The following is an 18,578-nucleotide window of genomic DNA, read 5'->3' as shown; positions in this document are numbered from 1 at the left end:
TTAGTTTTGGTAAACCATTCTCTGCAAGCATGTGAAAAAATAGGTTATTAAAATTTGGCTCCCCTTGTGATGTCAGAAGGAGATAATAACGCCCCTTAATCTGCACTATCCAACCACAGCACTGCCATTTAATGCAGAGATCAGCTCATTAGCATTTAAAAGGACACACCCCAAAAGAGCACATTTTTACTCACACATACAAAGTGGCAGTTTTAACATGTTTAACATACATGCTTTACATACGTACTCTGGGGACACCAAAGATTTATTTGATATCTTAAAAAGTCTTGTGAAATGCCCCTTTTAAAAATCTTTACAAGCAACATTGCCAATATCTCGAATGGAAGGTTAGATCCTCCGGATGTCGCATTTGCAGGTTGCGTACTACATCATCAAAACGCTTTATTCTTATTTGCGAATATTATTAGCAATTATAAAGTTGACTTTTCCTAATTATTCATAAATTGTTGTTATATGGTTATCACTTGGGAATGTAATGCTCAGTTAACTAAAATAAACCAGGCTTGATGATGACGTATGAATATGCGACCTCCAGAGGATGCAGCCTTCCGTCTAGTGAAGTCGACTGTTTTGTCCAGTCTTAACCTACAGATGGCAGTGTTTCATTATTATTTCGATAACAGTAATTGTGTTAGTGTATGATAAAAAATAATGGCGTTAAATAGTTGAAAACCCCAATCTTCTAATAAACATTAAACTTAATGTTATGTCATGTGTACTATTGAACTTTATCAACAACCCTTGGACTGGACACTAAATTTGTGATTATTAAGTGCGAAATAAATAAATGATTAAAACTCTAAACGCACGTTTGGTCTTTTATAAACATCATTATACATTTATACATCAGAAATTGTTTATCTATTAACTACAACTGTTGGTTAATTGACTCTATTATATAACTGACCCTTACCAGCTGTGGTTTTATTGTGTTCATTTATTTACCCAGCAGCTAAACAAAACAGGCTTGGTATTTCAATTTAGAGAATAAAATAAATATTGTAGGTATGTTGTATATTAAGGTTTTATATTATAGTATTATAGGTATATGGTTAAAAATTAGGTGTTTAAAATAAATATACAAAACAGGCTAAAGCAAACAATTGTGTATTTGGACTGAAATTAGCTTATTCTGTGCTTACAGCCCATATGACAATTAGCCCCGGCAGCAAAAACTTTTCAAAAACGAAGCTAAATATTTTCCCACAAAAATGTCCCCATATTTAGATCGCAACCCTTTGCGAAAATCATATTATGGTGCCTGTGGGCGTGTCATAAACTAGGCGTGGCCTGAAATGACACGTGATTATTGGCTGCGATCTCTTCAGCTGTCACTCGTCCTGACAGCGAGCCGCAGCTCAGCGGTGTGCGGTACAAACACTGCCCTACATCTCATAGAGACTAGAGACCTTTAATTCTGACCACACGAAACATCACACCTCGTTTTGTACTGGGTTTTTTATTTTTTTTTGCTTTGAAATGCCCAACCTGCATCAAAACAGCTCGCCCTGTCTTTTAAACGGCTAATTATTAGTCGCCATTGGGCTGTCAATGTTATTAGGCGTATTTCGGTTTGCTGTAGTGCGCGTCTGTTTAGATTATATCTCTTTGTTTAGATCAGTATCGGCGGACGCTGCGTGATTGTCTTTATTATAAGAACGCCTTGCGTGAATTACAATCGGAGGCGAGCCACTAGAGGACACGGACACGCGCAACCATGTTTGAAACCAGAGGAATTCCCTTTATATTGCTTGACATCGCGTGCCTGATACTTGGTAAGTATCATTCAGAAAATTGTATTTATTAATCCCTTGGATTTTTGCATTGTGTGTGGGTGTTTACCCATGTTCTGAATCTTACAGAGGAGTGTCGATAATTTATAACACACAATAACCTATTCAGGACACGACTCATACTGGGTTTGAATTGTTTATATTTCAACTGTTTACATTTCGATTTAGACAATAGTGCAATACCGAAATGTGCGGATGATATTAAATGTATATAAGACTTCATCAAGACCCTTCAATTGTGTACAAGGCGTGTTTGACTTCATGCGGCGCTGCGGAGATCCATCGGGTGACATCATACTACCACGAGAGCGAGTCTAAATAGCGCCGCTGCCGAATCGCTCTCGCGGTATTTTGATGGCAGGTGCCAATCCTTTTGCGCAGCGCCGCGTGAAGGCGAACACGCCTACATTGTTTCCATTTATGTAACTTAATTGCACGCGATTTAACATCGCAGGCGTTGCTCACACAATAACAACAAAGACACCCATAGTATGCGTCATGATGCACGCTAAAGCCTACTGAAAATAGGGTTCCAACGTTAATGACAGGGCGTTACCTTATTGCAGAGTCTTTTATGCATAACAATGACTCACCCACAAAATTATTTTTGAGGAACACACAACTAAGAAATCCATACAAATCTTCAAATCTTTAAAAATATAGGATAAGCAGTCAATATATATGTTTATATGTTGCGTAGCATATGTGCATGCATACATAACATAATAATGGCATGTAGAATGTAGAGTATTACGGGACACTGGTAAACATGGTAGACCTACAGTAAATTCAAATTAGCTAAAATCGCTGATTGTGAGTATAATCTTTATACAATGCTATATAGTTTTCACAAAAGACTGGAAAAACAACAGTATATTTTCTACTAAAGAACCAAACTTGGAGTTTAAAAAAAAACCTATTGCCATCTGAGTCACACTTTAATGCTAATTTGAAGATTTTGCATTATAATCTAATCATTCTCATTAACCAAAAGGCGTAACAGTGGTTTGCTTTTACATTTAAAATCAACTTTACAATTATTTAATGTGTAAAGTTAATCATTCGTTTGTTCTCTAGGAAAACTCGTGGTATTTTTAGGACCATACTCTACCAGCTAATCTACAATACACAACATGATTTTGAAACTAATATTGGAACATGTGCTGGTTATAACTCTTGTACACAAAGCAGCTTATATTCATGATTATAGGAGAAGTAAGTCTCATGCCTTTGCGTTGATGCCATTTTTGCATAGGAAAATTTATTTACATACCACAACTACTGTCTGAATGCAAACTGGGATAATGCATGAGAAACTACTTAGTTTAAACCAATACTTTATCAGTTTAAAGGTGTTTTAAGTAGGGGGTTTTGCCATTTTTATCATGAAAAGTTGCTTTAGCACAGAACATAGTCACAGATTTAACTTCAATGGAGCTTGTTTAAAACATTAACCAGCTCGTGTTTGAATGATTTCTTCTATCAGGCTCCACCATCCAAGCTTTATCTATACACACTTGGCGTCAATAATAGACTGTGAGAGGACCCTCAGGCTTTTTGAATGCTTTTGTTGTTTTTCCGTAATGCTTTACAACAGAAGCAATAATAGGTTGAGGCTATAGAGGACTCAAAGTTTACATTCAAGCTTTAGCGTTAGACTTTAGACCGTCAGAGCCAATTTGGTTGATATGACGTGGATAAAGATGTGTGTTAGGGTCAGCAAAACATTGTTAGCATTGAAAAGACAGCATATTAGACAACAGATATTAACAAGATGCTGCAGTTCTATAACTATATCTAATAAAAAAGCCTATTGTGAATTGCTAAAAACTGATGATGATTCTGTGGTGGCTGGGCTTTGTATACAGTCTTGTGAGGTACTTGCCAGCATTTTTTATGCTGAAGCAACCAGGGAAAAGTATTTTTTTAAGCATGATTTCATCTTAAGAAAAAGAATTTATGATACATTTGATGTCAGGATTAATTTATGGTAGGAAATATGTTGTTTTATTGCGACTTTAGCCAGCGACTTAAGAGTTATCAGTCTTCCCCCTTTAAAGGAAAGCTTGGATTTGGTCTTGTATGACTTGTAGCTGCACAAGGCATCGTAAACATGGCCGGCAAATACGACCTCCCAAAGGAATAGTTTTGGATAGTTCAGATATAGTTTTGGCCTAAATCTCGCGAGATGTTGGGTTTAGGGTTAGGATCAGGATGAAAACAGCGGTTTTGGCTAGATAGGATACAGCTACGGGCTAAATCCTAGGAAATGTTGGGTTTAGGGTTAGGTTTGCGGTAGGGATTAGGTTAGGTTGCGGGCTAGAATTAGGATAAAAACAGCGGTCCTGTAGATGGGATACAGATATGGCCTAGATCTCGCTGGATGTTGGGTTTAGGGTTAGGTTGCGGGGTAGGATGAAAATAGCGGTCCTGTCTATAGATGGGAAACAGCTACGGCCTAAATTCCGTGAAATGTTGAGTTTAGCGTTAGGTTTCGGGGTAGGTTTAGGATGCAAACAAGCGCTTCTGTCTAGATGGGATACAGCTACGGCCTAAATCCTGGAAAATGTTGGGGTTAGGTTTGGGGGTAGGATTGAGATGAAAACTGTTGTTTTGGCAAGGTGGGATACAGCTACGGCCTAAATCCTGGGAAATTTGGGGTAAGGTTTGGGGGAAGGACTAAGATGAAAACTGTCATTTTGGCAAGGTGGGATACAGCTACGGCCTAAATCCTGGGAAATGTTGGGTTTAGGGTTAGGTTGCGGGGTAGGATGAAAATAGCGGTCCTGTCTAGATGGGAAACAGCTACGGCCTAAATTCCGTGAAATGTTGAGTTAAGCGTTAGGTTTCTGGGTAGGTTTAGGATGCAAACAGCGCTTCTGTCTAGATGGGATACAGCTACGGCCTAAATCCTGAGAAATGTTGGGGTAAGGTTTGGGGGAAGGACTAAGATGAAAACTGTCATTTTGGCAAGGTGGGATACAGCTACGGCCTAAATCCTGGGAAATGTTGGGTTTAGGGTTGGGTTTCGGGGTGGGGTCAGGTTGAAAACCGTGGTTCTGTCTAGATGGGATACAGTTACGGCCTAAATCCAATTAAATGTTGGGTTCAGGGTTAGTTTTGAGGGTAGGATTAGGATGAAAACGGTGGTTTGGGGTAGGTGGGATACAACTTTGACCTAAACTTGCAAGATGTTTGGTTTAGAGTTAGGTTCAGGGCTAGGGTAAGGATAAAACAACTGTTCTGGCTAGATTTGATACAGTTATGGCCTAAATCACATGAAATGTTGGATTTAGGGTTAGGTTTGGGGTTAAACCGGGGCACAGCCTGTGAAATTTCACAAGATTTTGGCTGTTGCTTTATCCCTTTTAGCCATAACCAAAAGTGATATTTGGCAGCATGCAACTTGTATACAATTTGTAGTGGGCTGACTCATAAGAACAGACAATAGCCTTCACATTGAAGAACAAAATGATTAAGCCTATGATCTTGGTAGCTGGTTTTTGGTAGATGATGATTTGGCATCTTTTCTCCATCGTCATATACACAATGACGTCAGTGGAAAAGGACATTGGATAAAACAGTGGTAAGATGATATCCCCTTTAAATAATGAAAACTCAAAGTCTATTTGAGCAGCAGCAGTGAGGTGTACATTGTAAACATGTCATTATAAACCCACAACCGTCATGTGTAATTCCTATCTCAGGTGGAGCGTTCGAAACGTCAGCCGCCAATCGCCTACACCGGGAATCAACCCTCGAGTTTGATTGGTTTGTGAACTCTTTACTGAGTTGTTAACCCACTGTTAACCCTTTTCCATCTACAGCTGGGCTCCCACTTGCGGCATTTAACCTGGGTAAAATCAAACCTTATCAGCGGGGCTTTTTCTGTAATGATGAGAGCATCAGCTATCCCTTCCACAGCAGCACAGTTACCTCAACTGTGCTTTACACAGTGGGCTTCACAGTTCCCATATGTAGTGTAAGTAATCCCAGACAGCATCCACACAAGACATGCCCAGGGTCCTACCTTTTCTAGTTAGTACCGCTGGCTTTATTTGCCTATCTGAGACATTTGGTTATCGTGATCAGTCATGTTGAGGTTTTAACTGCCGGCTGCAGCTGCTGAAGTGGCTCATTGTTTAAGTGGACAAACAACTAAATAGACATCATAAAGCAGCTGTTTCAACATAACTCCTGACTGTTGAACAGATGCAAACTGACGTTTGAGCTTTATAGCTAGTTAAACGGCTTTTAAAGGTTCACCACCACAAATCAGATTGTAAGTGTGAGGATACTCACAAAAAGTAAAACTAGACAAACACTTTAGCAGCTCATTGTACCCAGGCAGACTTTTATTTTTACGTCTTAGGATCATCTGGGCATGTTGCTTTAAATCAACTTAGCAAAGGATGTCCACTAAGTACAAGAAATAGAAGTAGGTGCTTTAGATTTTTAATATCTATTTAAACACACCCTACCTTAATCTGCCACTTCCAAACCTTTTGAAAATGTTTTTTTAAGACGTAAATTGGGCAATTTGTGGTTTTCATCATGAAAGAGTTCGGAGGTTTTCCCATCACATAACAAGCACTTCATGAATGTATTTTAAGAGAGTCAAGGATTGGTCACAAATCAAACAAGGTCTAGGCCGTGTGTACACCAAAGCATTGAAAGAGGCTGAAAATGCCAGACACACGTCTGCAACACAATCTCTTGAATATTCATCCGTATTTTATGAGTTGGCTAATTCGTATTTATTCATACGATCACACATTTTGTAGAATTTGTTTAGCTCCTGTGACATTGGGGTTATGGGTGGGGTTTCAATATGTTTTTTTTATGATAATCGTATGTTTTTGTACGATTCACTTTGTACAAATTAATAGGAATTAGCCAACTTGTAAAAATGTATGAATTCCTGTGAAATCACGTCCCTGTAGACACTTATTCATCTGAGATGCTTTGATGACACTTTTGTTTTGTTTATCAGTTGTTGGTTGCTTGGTGTGGTATTTATCCTGCCCCTACTCCACTGTGATTGGACGGCTGAGGGGAAGTGACATTGATAAGTGCAGCATTTTACCCAAAGTTACCAAAAATCAGTGACTGGTAAAAACACAGAGTTCCCGTAGTACGCTCAAACAATTAATCGCAATTAATCGCATACAAATTTAAAGTTTGCGTAATTTATATGTGTGTACTGTAATTATTGTTTATATAAACATAATACAAAATAAATGTATATATATATGTATGTATATATATATGTATGTATATATATATATATATATATATGTGTATGTATATATATATGTATATGTATATGTATATGTATATGTATATATGTATATATGTATATATGTATATATGTATATATGTATATATGTATATATGTATATGTATATATGTATATGTATATGTGTATGTATATGTATATGTATATATATATGTGTGTATATAAATAAAAAATTATGTGCATGCAGCACATTTGACAGATGTCTGTTTTTGGATCATTGTTCCACACTGAATTGTGTTAAAGTGCATTCGGCATAATAATTTGCTGCAGATTTTTCATATTTTTTTTTACTTGTATAAGTATAAGCGCTATATAAATGTAACTAATTATTATTATTATTATTATTAAAATATATATAGTTTAAATTATATTTGTATATTTATACAATATTGTATTAAATTATTATTATTTAATTTATTATTATTATTATTATTATTTATTATTATTTATACAATATTATATTAAGTACACGGTGTTCCAAATTATTATGCATGTTAGATTTAAGATTTTATTTAAAAAATCAGGTTTTAAAGAACTTGCTTTTTGTTTTATTTCCCATATTTTTTTAGCTAACAGGTATCAATCTTACTCAGGTTTATTCATTAGTTTGCAGGGAGATCTTAGTTAAAGGAAAAACCTACTTGAAACATTTGTTAACATTAATTAAGCAAGTTGTAGTTCTCATACAATATGGGTATGATAGAAGATCTTTCTAAAGATAAAGAAGTGTGCATTATCTTTAAAAAAAAAAACTATACATTTTCTATAACAATTTATATTTGGTGTAATTGAACAAAAATCATTGAACTATTACAAGAGAATTCCTAAAAAAAGGGTTTTCCCTATGGGATATAAAAGGAATCATGTCTTCTGAAATAAGTTACTTTCGTGCAAGATAATATACCATCCCATGCTGCAAAAAGCACCGCTAACTTGATTTAAATTCATATGGGCATAAAATAAGAAAAAATCACGTCCACCATCATCCTCTGACCTATTAAGAGCCTGTTGAGCATCATCATATTGAAGATCTGTGAGGTGGACAGCAATATAATTAAGTAATTAACTTTGGCATGCAATACTAGCATCTTCAAGTGAAATGAAGACAGAAACCATACATAGACTTAAATGCATAGTTCTTTAACTATACATAAAGTTCAACGAATGGGAGAGTTGAAGTCGTGTTAAAGATATGTTCATATATTATTATGAAACTGTAAATACATTATTTGTTTACATTGTATTTGTTTTTTAAAACAAAACAAATCTGTGCACATCCTGCATAATAATTTGCAGCAAATTTTTCACATTTAATTGTTTTTACATTTTTATTTATTTCAATTTCATTTAAATATAATAAACATCCACACTGTCATATTACTGTTCAAAGTAAAATAAAATGTGTAAACTTACTGACTGTATTGGAAAAATAAATGACATGTGCATAATAATTTGGAACACCGTGTATAATATATTTATGTACACATACACACACACATACGTTATGCAAACATAAACTTTTTTGTTGTGCGATTAATCATGCCCATCGCTTTGCCAGCTGCTGGTGGTTTATAAAAATTATGCAAACTATTGAAAATAAGCTTTGGTGTGCACACAGCCTTATATTACTTTTTTGAGTACATTTTGGCATCAAATCAGTTTTAAAATAAACCACTAAAATGCAAACTAAACCGAATAAAAGGCCTAGTAGAAGGTTTGTTATATCTCAGAATGTCTAATGTGATCAAGCCTAAATAGTTCAGGAATACTTTCCAAGAACGACTCGTATGACGCAATTTATTTAATGTTAATATTACAAAAGTACACAATTTCGAAGAGTGTTAAGCACACAATGTTCTCAGTTAGTGTGTGGTGTAAGTGACTCATTCCTCAAGTTTGATGAAAACCTCAATCACCCCATAGTGCAACATTTGGATTTTTAAAAAACCCTCAGCTTCTGCTTGCGTGGTATGCGAGCGGCGATCTATGCAACTAATCTGTGCAGCGCGAACCCTACACCTTTATCTGAAATTGCATACGGTCGGACTGTAGATTGCAAACCATGACAATGCAGTTCAGCTGGAGATAGCAAGATGAAACTTGTGATGTGATGAGCTTTAGATCTTCAGTGACCCTGGATAACATCTGATTCACACGGTTTACACCTTTTGCAGATACACAGATATTAATGTTGGAGACACACATGCATGCAACTCACTGGCACTGCATGTTGAGTGAATGCTTTAATCCCTACCACATGCTTTGCTGCCACGCTTTGGTGATTTTTATAACCCTGACAGGCTTGTAGTTCCTGCTGGTGATGTCTTACCACAGTCTTCCATGTTTGTGTTGTTTAAATGTGCACTAGCAGGATGGTGTGAAAAACCCTGGGTGTCAAGGTTGGAAAAATACTTTTTTTTTTTAAAAGAACAGCTAAATCCAAGACTTAGAGCATCGGAGCACATTGCTTTAGACTCTGACAAGATCTTCTCCTTATCATAGCGCGCCGTCTATTATCTGAGCTGTATTTGCAAACTTACCACGTCGACTTCAAAACCACAGGAGAATGAAAACAAAGCAATAAACCACTTCAACCAGAACAGCTTCAGGCTGCCACACCACCAACTTGCTAACTCTTTAATGTCTCCCCTAACTCTTATTTCTGTTCGAGCACCTCCAATTGGAAAACTTCGAGCTAGGAAGAATACCCGATTTGGGCACCTTTGCTAACCCTTGTTTTCTCTACCTGCCTTTCTCTGCTAGTTGGACTCCCATTCGCAATACTCACATCACAACACAAAGGGTTTAAACGAGGATTTTTCTGTAACGATGACTCTATCAAGTACCCGTATAAAGAAGACACCATTTCCTATCCGTTATTAGGAGGAGTAATGATTCCTATCACTGTGGTTACTGTAAGTGCCAGTCCGTCTCCTACACTAACAGATCACCACTAACTGCATCTCTATTTGTGTCTTTGTTGTTTACTGCATGCCGCTATGGGTCAGCACGACCACTTTTTTTTTTTTGGCTGGCTTTAGCACTAGAAACAGAAAATCGTGATGTAACCACAGTCCCTTGGATTTGGGTCCTGTATTTAGATATTTAAAGGGATTGCACAACCAAAATTAAAATTCTGTCGTAACCTACATGCCACTATTTCCGTAAATTCTGGTCTGTTTCCTTACAAAATTATTGTTACAAAGATATTTTGAAAATGTCTGTAACCAAGCAGATCTCGGGCACCGTTGACTTCCATACACTCTAAAAATGCTGGGTTATTTTTGACTTTTGGGTAAATATTAGAACACATGCTGGGTTAAAAATGGCCCCATACTGGGTTAAAAATGACAAAATGTTTGGTTGTTGTTAGGGATGCACGGATACCTATAATGGTATCGGCCTCGATACCACATTTTCAAAAGTACTCGTACTCGTTAAAAGTCCCCCGATACCTGGAATCGATACCAAGGTCTGAGAAATGTCTATGTTTGAGCGGCGTGTAAGGGGTTAATGCCTCGTGTTGTCCAAAGAGGCAGAGTTTACAACAAACTGGAAAACTAGTCCTTTGTTTTTTTGTTAAATTATATGACTAAAGCTGTTACCTGTAAATTTAAATCATGTTTTTTTATTAAGTACTCGGTATCGGCAAGTACTGAAATGCAAGTACTCATACTCGTATTCCAAAAAAGTGGTATCGGTGCATCCCTAGCTGTTGTTATGCAACCATGGGGTTTAATAACCCAGCATTGGGTCAATTTTACCCCAGCCGTGTCTTCTTTCCAATATTTACCCATTATGGGTAAAAATAACTCAGCCATTTTTACAGTGTAAACTGAAAAAAAATTATACATTGGAAGTGAATGGTGCCCCAGTTTTTTTTAACAATCTTCAAAAAGTCTTGACATTTTCCACCTTTATGAATTTTATAATGCTGTTGTAGTTGGTCAGCATCTGGGCACTATATGCTTCAATTATATAGAAGCATTCTTTAAAAGACCCATGGTTGTGGTTCACATGAGAAAGTCATACAGGTTTAAAAAGGCATGTGGGTAAGAAAATGATGATGACACAACTTTCATTTATGTGGCTTTATGACATTCGAGCTTTAAACATTAGTTGAAGTTAGCAACTGTAGTTCACTCGCGTGTCTGTAGCAATAGCAGTAGACAAACCAACACATTGGAAACAATGTCGCTGGCCGCATTCCCACAAAATGATAATTTTCTCTCAAAAGGCCATACCCCACAAAACTCACATGACATGGTTTCAGTTCTGAAACGTGTCTGTAGAGCAGAAGATTGCCGTTTCTGTGGTTACATCTCATAACTGTTTCTAAACGCAGTCCTATAGCATATAAAATCCAACACTATATCCTCCAACTCAAAGTTTACCTTAAATGGTTAACATTTCCTTCATACTAACTTTACGACTTCTACATAACCTCACAGTCACCCATCTCAGCTCGAAGCATGGCCTGTTGTGATTCGGGTTGCTGGTAATGTGCATGTATGAACAAAAAATTTTAACAAAACTTTCCTAACCCCCTACTGGTCTCCTAGCCTGGCTTTAGTTGGTGATAAATGCTGGCTTTAGAGGGGTTTTAAGTTTTAACCAGCTAAGAGCAGCACACCAGCTTAGCTAAGCTAGCCAAGCTTGCAGCCTGATCAAGCTGGTTTGAACAGTGGCCAAACCCTCCCAAAACCAGCCATTGGACCATAGAGTAGATGCCATATTTACTTTGATGCAAACTAAAACAAGACCGTGAAGGGTCAATTGTGTATTGGTCTTGATCATTCAAACCCGGTGAAACTTAAAAAAAACAAATGTACGCATGACCTTATGGCAGTACAGCATGCAAACTGTACTTTATGTCCTCACAGCATCAAATCTAATATGGCATCTACTATGACTAATGTCAAAAGGGCTTAGCATGGGTTTCTGTGACAAAAAAACACAATATGGACAAAACCAGTGGTGGCTGCATTGTCAAGTACATCTACCTGTACTGTTCAATCTTATCTTCTATTCTTGTACCTATGGGCATCCTTCTAAGATTCAAAAAACAACTCTCAATGATATCGCAAACACAAGTTGTTGATCTTATCGTGAGAATGAAATGAAATAATGCTTCTTTCCTTGCACTTCCATCACAGATGATCATAGGGGAAAGCCTTTCAGTTTATCTAAACCGCATCAGATCAAAGTCTTTCTGCAACAAATACGTGGCCTGCATCTATAAGGCCGTCGGCACCTACGTGTTCGGTGCCGCCGTAAGCCAATCGCTCACGGACATCGCCAAATACTCCATCGGCCGGCTGCGGCCACACTTCCTGGACGTATGCAAGCCGGACTGGACGAAGATCAACTGTACGGGAGGGGCTTACATTGAGGATTTCGTCTGCACGGGGGATGCAACCCTAGTCAATGAGGCCAGGTAGGTTCGGTTCCTCAAAGCACTTTGTTTCACATAACATAAGTTGGGATTGATGTTACTGAAAGGTGTCCGGTTAGCAGAACCATTTCAGTGGTGACCTTATATATAGGGCATACAAGAACATCCCTTATTAATAAAATGAAGGGCTTTCTTCAACGTTATGACGTTGAGAACACCCGGGCTGTAGCTATAACTGTGGTTCATGAGGTAGAGCTCTTTCATCCTGTTTTGTCCATTTCAAGAGCACACAGTGTGGTGGAGACTTCTGTTTGGGTTATTGGGCTGGACCCAAGGCCAGCAGTATCTCAGGCCCTTTCAAAATGTTCTCATTTACTGTGGGTGTGGTTCCAGCGTCTCCGTCTTTGGTGGTGGTCCAGTGTTTCCCTAGGAGACGATGTTATTAATAGAAAAATATAAAGCAGTAGAGGGTCTGATCCCAAAATTACCCAGGTCACCTTTCACACAGAAAGGTCCTTCTCGGAAAAAGGGGTCTTCTTACTAAGTAGGCATGCAAATTTGGGAGTACCAGTTAAGGTCATGTTCAAATATTGTAGGTCTAATTTATTGAAAAGAATAATTGATGTAGATTTTCATTTGTTGGTGATGCCCTTTTAAGAAGAATGTCAGTCACTGGGGGAGTACCCTTTGAAAAGGTCCTAATACGTACCCTTGCGGTACTAATATGCACTCTTTGCTCTTTTGAGGTACTAATATGAACTCTTTAGGTGCAAAGGTGTACTTTTTGAAAGGGTACTGCCCCAGTGACCGTTATAAACAATTTCTTCCGACTACAGTTTATATACTACACCTCACGATGATTTACTTCAGCCCAACTTTGCTTTGCATCTCATGACTCATGTTATTCAATCGCAAACCGGAACATGCAGATCTGACCTCATTTCAATTTGAATACAAGCCCAGATCAGAACAGAGTATGTTATCAGTTCCACAACATTGGATATCAGCTTCGGTAGCTATTAAGTAAATGTGGTTTTCCGTTTCCGTCTGTTTTTCGGGAAAAACTAAAAATGTTGGCATAATTCCTTTATAGCGTCAATCGATGGGCGCATGCTATGAGTGACCTAAGTTTAAAGTAAACAGGAAGCCACAAAAGCCTGCTTGATAGACCACCCTCCATTCTCCAATCCCAGCCTCCACAAGTTAACACGTCTCTCCCCCGTGCATTCATTTATCACCCGGAAAAGGGTGTGTATGTGGGACCAAATGGGACAATGCAAATCTCTTCCCAGCATGGGGCTCAGTGTTATGGTTCAATCTTAACAACACGTCAAAGTAACTCTCAGTTTGTGTTTGCAGAGTTACAAAACAAATGTCAGCTCCATTTATGGCTTCATACCATTGCACAAGCGTGTCAATGTGTGTGTCATCAAACAGACCTCCAACTTTGCAGATATTGACCCCTTGATCTTTGTGTTGCAGGGTCTCGTTCTACTCCGGTCACTCCTCGTTCTCCATGTACTGTATGCTGTTCCTGGCAGTAAGTGGCATTGAATTTCATTTGATGGAATTGTATCTTTTCATGACAATTGTTCCCCTCCATTCTCATTACAAAACAATGTAATCTTATCTCTGTAATATATAAATATACAGTAATATATTAATAATATAAATGAACTAGCAATAGGAAAGTTACAAATAAACTTGGGATATTAAACATCTTGAGTTCATGTGGCATTGCGCAGACCGATCGGCCCATAACATCAAAGTATCTCGAGATTCAAAAGCAGCACTTTAGTGATAGTTCGAAGCAATATGGCGATCAATTGGCGTTGTGCGGCATTCTGAACTAGTTCTTCACACGTGGACGTATGCAAGATGTGGAAGTATTAGCGTCTAACACACCGCTATGTTTTCGCTTCCATCAAGTCACACCGTGGGCTTACACTATAGACGGTATTATCTGACAAACGTGCGTTGTCACGGTTAGGCGCCTGACCTGAAGTGAACTTAAGGTCTGTAATAAGACCTAAAGTGACCCGGTGTTTGTATATCGGTCTGGCTAGTGGCTAAACAGGAACAAATACCTTGTCGAAAATAAAAATGTTTCACTTTCCTAAAAACGGTGAGGATGAATCATGGCTGTGCGAAGAGAGATTTGGCAGCCAGGCAAGAATTTAAGGGTTTATAGCTAACATTGTATGCATTAATTTTACACCGTAACGTTAGCTCAGTGTAGTATGTTGAGCTTTAGCGATCATCTGAACTATGGTCATTTACTGGTTATTTATGTAGCCTTGTTATCAGAAATAATCTACTCTAGAAGGACTCTGTTGTTATTGATTTTCTGCATAAGTCTACAGGACGTTAAAGGTGCCAAATAATGCATTGAAATAGTATGTTAAATTGTTCTTTGTTATCTACATAGAAGGTATGTAATTTTATTAAGTGCAAAAATTATCCAGAAACATGTCCATTACAACCATAGGATTTGTCCTCACAATGAAAAGGTCTATTTTTGCCCTATTTGTAAGGGTCATACATAATAATATTGAGCTTTGCTCTGCGGCTCATGCCAGTAGCTCACATTAGTAAACAGACCTTATATGTTTAAGCCTGTATCAGACGAAAATATAGATTTTGAGGAACAACTAATTGGCAAGTTTGTGTTTTTTTTCAGTATGGACCTGCAAAACGTAACGTCAATAGTAGAACTTCAGCCTTAATGCTAGCATATAGCTTTAACTAGCACAGTGTTTCCCAATCCTGGTGCTTGAGGACCCCCTGCCAGAATGTTTTAGATGTCTTATTATTCAGTCCTTCCAAAAAAACAGTTTTTTTGTGATTGTTGCGGGCAAAAACCCTTGATCTTGCGGCATGTTTTCTTAAAAAATGCGATTGCATAAATATCTCGCATATTCAATGTGAATTTATGTGATGAAATTTAAAAAATTGCGGGAACTTGCAAAAACAGCTTTTCAATGATGTTCACGTCACTTCATAACGTTCCCATGGCAACAGGGGACATGGCTGGGCTTTTTCAGCTTTCTGCTACGAAAATGCGGGGATTATGAAATCATGCGAGCCCCGCATATTTTGTTCTCGAAAATCTGCAATTTATGCTGCGAAAGTGTAGCGTATTTGAAAAAATGCATCCCTCGCATAATTATGCAGACTTTGGGTGATTATGCGTTAAATCATGCGATTGCATAATCACGTTTTTCTGGAGGGAATGATTATTTAACACACCTGATTTAACTCATCAGCTTGCTAGTGAGACATGTTTACCATCTTGGAAGGAGGCTGATGAGTTAAATCAAGTGTTTTAAATAAGGAGACATCTAAAACGCTAACTCCGTAGTCACAACTTTGTTTTTTGCATTTTAGCAACTTTGTAATCGATTTAATGTGTACTTTAATGAGGAAACAAATGCGTTTATGGCTCACAATGTCATTACCATGTATAGAGCTCTTATTATTCATCTATGCCTAGTAAATACAGTTTACATTCTATAGCACCTTTAAGTTTAGGCCACAAAAGTGCTGCTGAAACAGCCTATAATGTTATGATTATAAAAACTTTACCTTATTACATAATTTGAGTCATGTCAAATCGATTCCTATCGACACTACAGATGAAGACAACAACTTTCAACGCTCTTTATCAGCATGACATATTGTGCCTTTAATGCCGGTATAACTGCTTGTGTTCATTGTGCATCAACTACACTGTCGCTGGGGTGGTACCCCAAGGTACCGTTTTGTACCTTTACAGGTATATAAACATTATACAATGTTGTACCTTTTGGGGTACATTACTGTTCCTTAAGGATCTATTTTGTACCTTTTAAAGGTACAGTTAACTGTTTTGTACCCCTAAAATTTAACTGGTACAAAATTGTTCCTTAAGCTACACAATAGGTCCTTAGAGTATAATATTATACCCCATAAGGTACAACATTTCAATGTGTTTTATACCCATAAAAAAGGTACCTTTTAGCGTACCACCCCAGCGACAGAAAAAGGAACAACTTTGTACCTTTTTCTGACAGTGTAATGTTAACAGTTGTTCACTTTTTTTGTATTAGTGAATGCAGAAGTTTAACATTAAGTTTAATAAATGCTATTGTTCATTCTTAGTTCATGTTAACAACTACAACCTTATTGTAAAGTGTAACTGAAAACAAACCAACCAACTTTGCACTTTACAATATTGAGAATTAGGGGGTGCCAGGGGGATTGATTATGAAAATGTCAACACCAAATAATGGTTTTAAATTGTAAGTGTTGCAGTGGCTTATCAGAAATGCCAAAGCGTTCTAGTAAATCATGGCATTGTTTCTAAAATACCAGGAAATGAGAGCCATGCGGTGTAGATTTACATTCTGTACTCTCTTGATTCCTATTTGAAACCCCTATTATCTGTCGTGATTGTGCATTGATTTATCAAATTGCTCTTAAAGGCACCTCGTGATTTTCTGCTCAGTAGCTCTATTATCTTATCAGGAGAGTACAAGCATTAAGGATGTGTGACTAAAGTGTACACCACATGCAATAGCCACAGATTGGGTCAAAGTTCATCAGCAACCCTCGTGCACAACGTTTGTTCTTTCGTTGTAAACTTAAGAGTTAAATAATTGCCAACTTAACTGTTTAACCACATTCAAATGTAGATAAGATAAGCACAACACAAATCAAGCCTTTAAATGAAACTGAATACATTTTGAAAGTACGCTTTAAATAGACCTGCATTTTGATATGATAAGAACAACTTCTAGTTATTGAAGACTTTGCACAGTAGTCATGAATCATTTTAGAATAAGTAAAAACTTGATGCTATTGATATTGCCCGCTTTGACATGTCACGCCAACATTTTTAGTATGAGATAACGGGCACAACGTGAAACCATGTAGGAAAATACGGAAAATCACCAGACTCTAAATATGTTATGCATGGAAGTAAACACGACTGTTAGTAGCAAGGTCATCACACGAGGATCGGCATATCTTAATGCAGTTTATTTTTAACCTGAACTCAAATTCTTTCCTTTCTCTCAGCTCTATCTTCAAGCAAGAATGCAAGCCGAATGGGCTCGGCTCCTACGACCCACGTTGCAGTTCTTCCTGATCGCTGCATCCATTTATACGGGACTGTCCCGCGTCTCAGACTACAAACATCACTGGAGTGACGTCCTCATAGGTCTCATACAAGGAGCGATCGTGGCTATATTAGTGGTGAGTGATGCTGCTAGTGACATCATACGGTAATTCTGCTAATATTTAAAGGGACAGTCCCCCCCCCAAAAAAACTTTACTTGCCCCTCACATGGTTTTAAAAAACCCGTATGACTAACATACCCATGTAAAATAAGGTTTTTGTAAATGTCCAAAAACGTGACTTCTGTAAGCGGAGTTTAATGCAATGGAAGACTTTGAATGAAGAAGTAACTTTCTGGCACCTTTCAATTTTCAAGTGTCCCAATTATTTAAAAAAATCCCTCTGGACATTCAACAAAATATCTTTGTGTTTCACAGACACACACAGAGGTTTGCAAAAACAACAAAGTAATGACATTGAATCATATTTAAGCCTTTTTCCTCATACTTTCTAGCAGCAGACTGATATTTCAAGTTCTGCCACGCTGACAGTAAATGTTTCCGTGCATGTAACTAATCAACATTTTTCGAATCCTCCAGGTGTTTTTCGTGTCAGACTTCTTCAAAAAGAAAGTGGAACAACGTAAGGAGGCCGAGATCCCACACACCACCTTGCAAGAGACGCCTACCAACGGAAACCATTACGACAGCCCGAGCTAAGCTGAAACCTGTGTCGCGTGACCCGAAGAAGTGTGCACCCACTATGACCACTAAGGTGGAAACCTGTGAATGTAACTTTGCTTTGTGTTCTCCAACCTCCTCCCCATCTGCTGCAGGGGGCGGTCATTTTACGAACGCTGATCTACGTTGCCTTGGCTGGAGCTCTGCTGCTGCTACCACAGCTTTCTGTGTATCTCCTAAAACTAATATAAGTGTACCTCTTTTAAGCCACGAGAAAAACTTTTTAAACTAT

The 18,578-nt window shown here is 37.8% G+C and overlaps 1 protein-coding gene across 2 annotated transcripts; it reads left to right on the top strand.

Moving 5' to 3' along the window:
* Window positions 1-1,350: 1,350 nt before the first annotated feature.
* Window positions 1,351-18,574, top strand: plpp1a (phospholipid phosphatase 1a). Of its 2 annotated transcripts, none has more exons than XM_065290395.2 (6): window positions 1,351-1,796; window positions 9,877-10,028; window positions 12,270-12,550; window positions 13,991-14,048; window positions 17,567-17,743; window positions 18,206-18,574. In XM_065290395.2, exons 1-6 carry the CDS (start codon window positions 1,739-1,741, stop codon window positions 18,323-18,325), a joined length of 846 nt encoding a protein of 281 aa, XP_065146467.1. In that variant the 5' UTR covers window positions 1,351-1,738; the 3' UTR covers window positions 18,326-18,574. The 2 variants fall into 2 exon arrangements, with proteins under 2 accessions (XP_065146467.1, XP_065146466.1); XM_065290394.2 differs by lacking the exon at window positions 9,877-10,028 and adding an exon at window positions 5,642-5,796 and having other exon boundaries at window positions 1,352-1,796.
* Window positions 18,575-18,578: the final 4 nt, after the last annotated feature.

The sequence above is a fragment of the Paramisgurnus dabryanus genome, chromosome 10, assembly GCF_030506205.2.
Source record: "Paramisgurnus dabryanus chromosome 10, PD_genome_1.1, whole genome shotgun sequence".
Classification (NCBI taxonomy): Eukaryota; Metazoa; Chordata; class Actinopteri; order Cypriniformes; family Cobitidae; genus Paramisgurnus; species Paramisgurnus dabryanus.
The sequence above is the reverse complement of the archived record's forward strand: the minus strand, read 5'-3'. Positions and strand labels throughout refer to the sequence as shown.